This window comes from Trypanosoma equiperdum (genome assembly GCF_001457755.1).
Source record: "Trypanosoma equiperdum strain OVI genome assembly, contig: ctg_1613, whole genome shotgun sequence".
NCBI classification, from domain to species: Eukaryota; Euglenozoa; class Kinetoplastea; order Trypanosomatida; family Trypanosomatidae; genus Trypanosoma; species Trypanosoma equiperdum.
The window spans coordinates 21,339-23,111 of record NW_027123631.1 but is presented as its reverse complement, the minus strand read 5'-3'; the positions used below and the strand labels follow the sequence as shown (position 1 = coordinate 23,111).

The 1,773-nt window shown below is 43.2% G+C and overlaps 1 protein-coding gene across 1 annotated transcript; it reads right to left on the bottom strand.

Moving 5' to 3' along the window:
• Positions 1 to 846: 846 nt before the first annotated feature.
• TEOVI_000466300 (uncharacterized protein) lies at positions 847 to 1,212 on the bottom strand (the record flags this gene model as incomplete). Its single annotated transcript, XM_067222337.1, has 1 exon — positions 847 to 1,212. One exon carries the CDS (start codon positions 1,210 to 1,212, stop codon positions 847 to 849), a length of 366 nt encoding a protein of 121 aa, XP_067078438.1.
• Between the last annotated feature and the right edge of the window lie 561 nt (positions 1,213 to 1,773).

The following is a 1,773-nucleotide window of genomic DNA, read 5'->3' as shown; positions in this document are numbered from 1 at the left end:
TTATTATTTTTGAAGGAAGGAAGGGCAGCCACAGCGTTAAGGACTTAAGGGGGAAAGTAATGGCAGTGACAACACAATAGTACGGGAGCACCACCTGACGGAGAGAAGATTAGAACATAATGTTCCCTTGCAGTTCATCATGAGCTTCACCTGCCATTTCTCCGCACAATAAAGGGAAATCGGTGACATCACCAACGGAATGGAACAACCCAACAACCGAAAAAATAATGATAAATAACTGCACCAACTGCAACGCAGAGTCTTAAAGACATGGCCTGGTTTCGACATTGAGGTCCACAATTAACGAAGTCCTTCAACCTCCTTACAGCACAAGACGGTATGTGAGATCATTGCTTGGGTTGATCGAACGACACACTTCGTTTTCACAGTGCTAAGGTTTGCAGGCCTTTCGCCAAACCCGAGGAGGTATTAACAACAGTTTTTTTTTAAATTTCTGCAAGGCGCCACAAACACGCAATCGTATATCAAGGAGGAAAGGTTACTGCAGCTACCACGATACCTTAATGCTTCAAGATGTTCCATGCTTCCACTCACTTCAACTGTCGCCACATTTCACGAGAATGCCGTACACTGCCACCCCAACTACGAGTTGATGCGGTGCCTGGTCACGGCGAATATACGTTGCATCCCACCCGTACGGCAAGCTTTTGAATGGGGGTTTGATAAAATACGGAACCCAAACAACTGTGATGTAGCCTTATATATATATATATATATATACAAACATATATACATATACGTATGTTCACTACATCCGCACTATTGCTGCGTTATGAGTCTCTATCACCACCTCTTTTCCGTATTCCACACACCGTAACCCAAACCCTAATGTCTGGCATACCGTTCTTTCAGAATATCTCTTAAAATGAGCTGTGCCCGTTGTCTTCCTAATTCCTCTGCTGTGAGCACGGGGGCGCTAACAGCGCCGTTTCCATTCATCTCTTTTTCTTCGCCCTCGCTTTCCTTTTTGACCTGTACCGGGGCCTGCGGTACACTCCCTTTTTTTGCCACTTGTGCGAGGGTACCGCGCAGTCGTTTCAGCGTTGCTTCGGCATTCACACCTGACTCAATGTAATCCGCTACAGCGCCAAGTAACTCGGCGTCTAATGCAGTGTCGGTGCAGGGTTGGAGCTGCTCAATATCTGAAAGGGCAATAGAAAGTTGCTCTACCAGTTCATCGCGCGCATTCATGAGAATCTTTCCGCTATTATATATATATATATATAATATATATGTACGTGCCACTCCTCTCACCCCTTGACGGCTTGCACTTACTGGATTAACAAATGTAAGCAAGAAGAAAAATGTACTTCTTGAAAGGAGGTGCAGACTCCCGCAATAAAGAATATTGTTTTGGACATGGCCACAGGACTTCTCTCCTCCTCACATGATTTCTCGCTTCTCTTTCCTTTTTTTTTTAAGTACCAAATGCACCCAACCAACCGAACGAAGATAAGACAACATGAGCATTAACAAGAGAGGACCCAGCTGTCGTCAATAATAAGAAAGTATACGTGATGACAGTAATATATTGACAAAAGTCAATATCTGGCGGTGGAAGCTGGCAAAAAAAGTTTTCTTTTCTTTTCTGTTTTCATGCGTACGTGCCCTTCTTCCTACCTTTCTTTTTTTTTTTCCAATACCTCGGACATAAACTTTCTGAGATGTTTTTCCTCTTGTCTCTCTCTCTTTTTTTTTTTCCTGTAAGCCAGTGCATATTACTGTTGCTATGAAAAACATATATAAGAAATA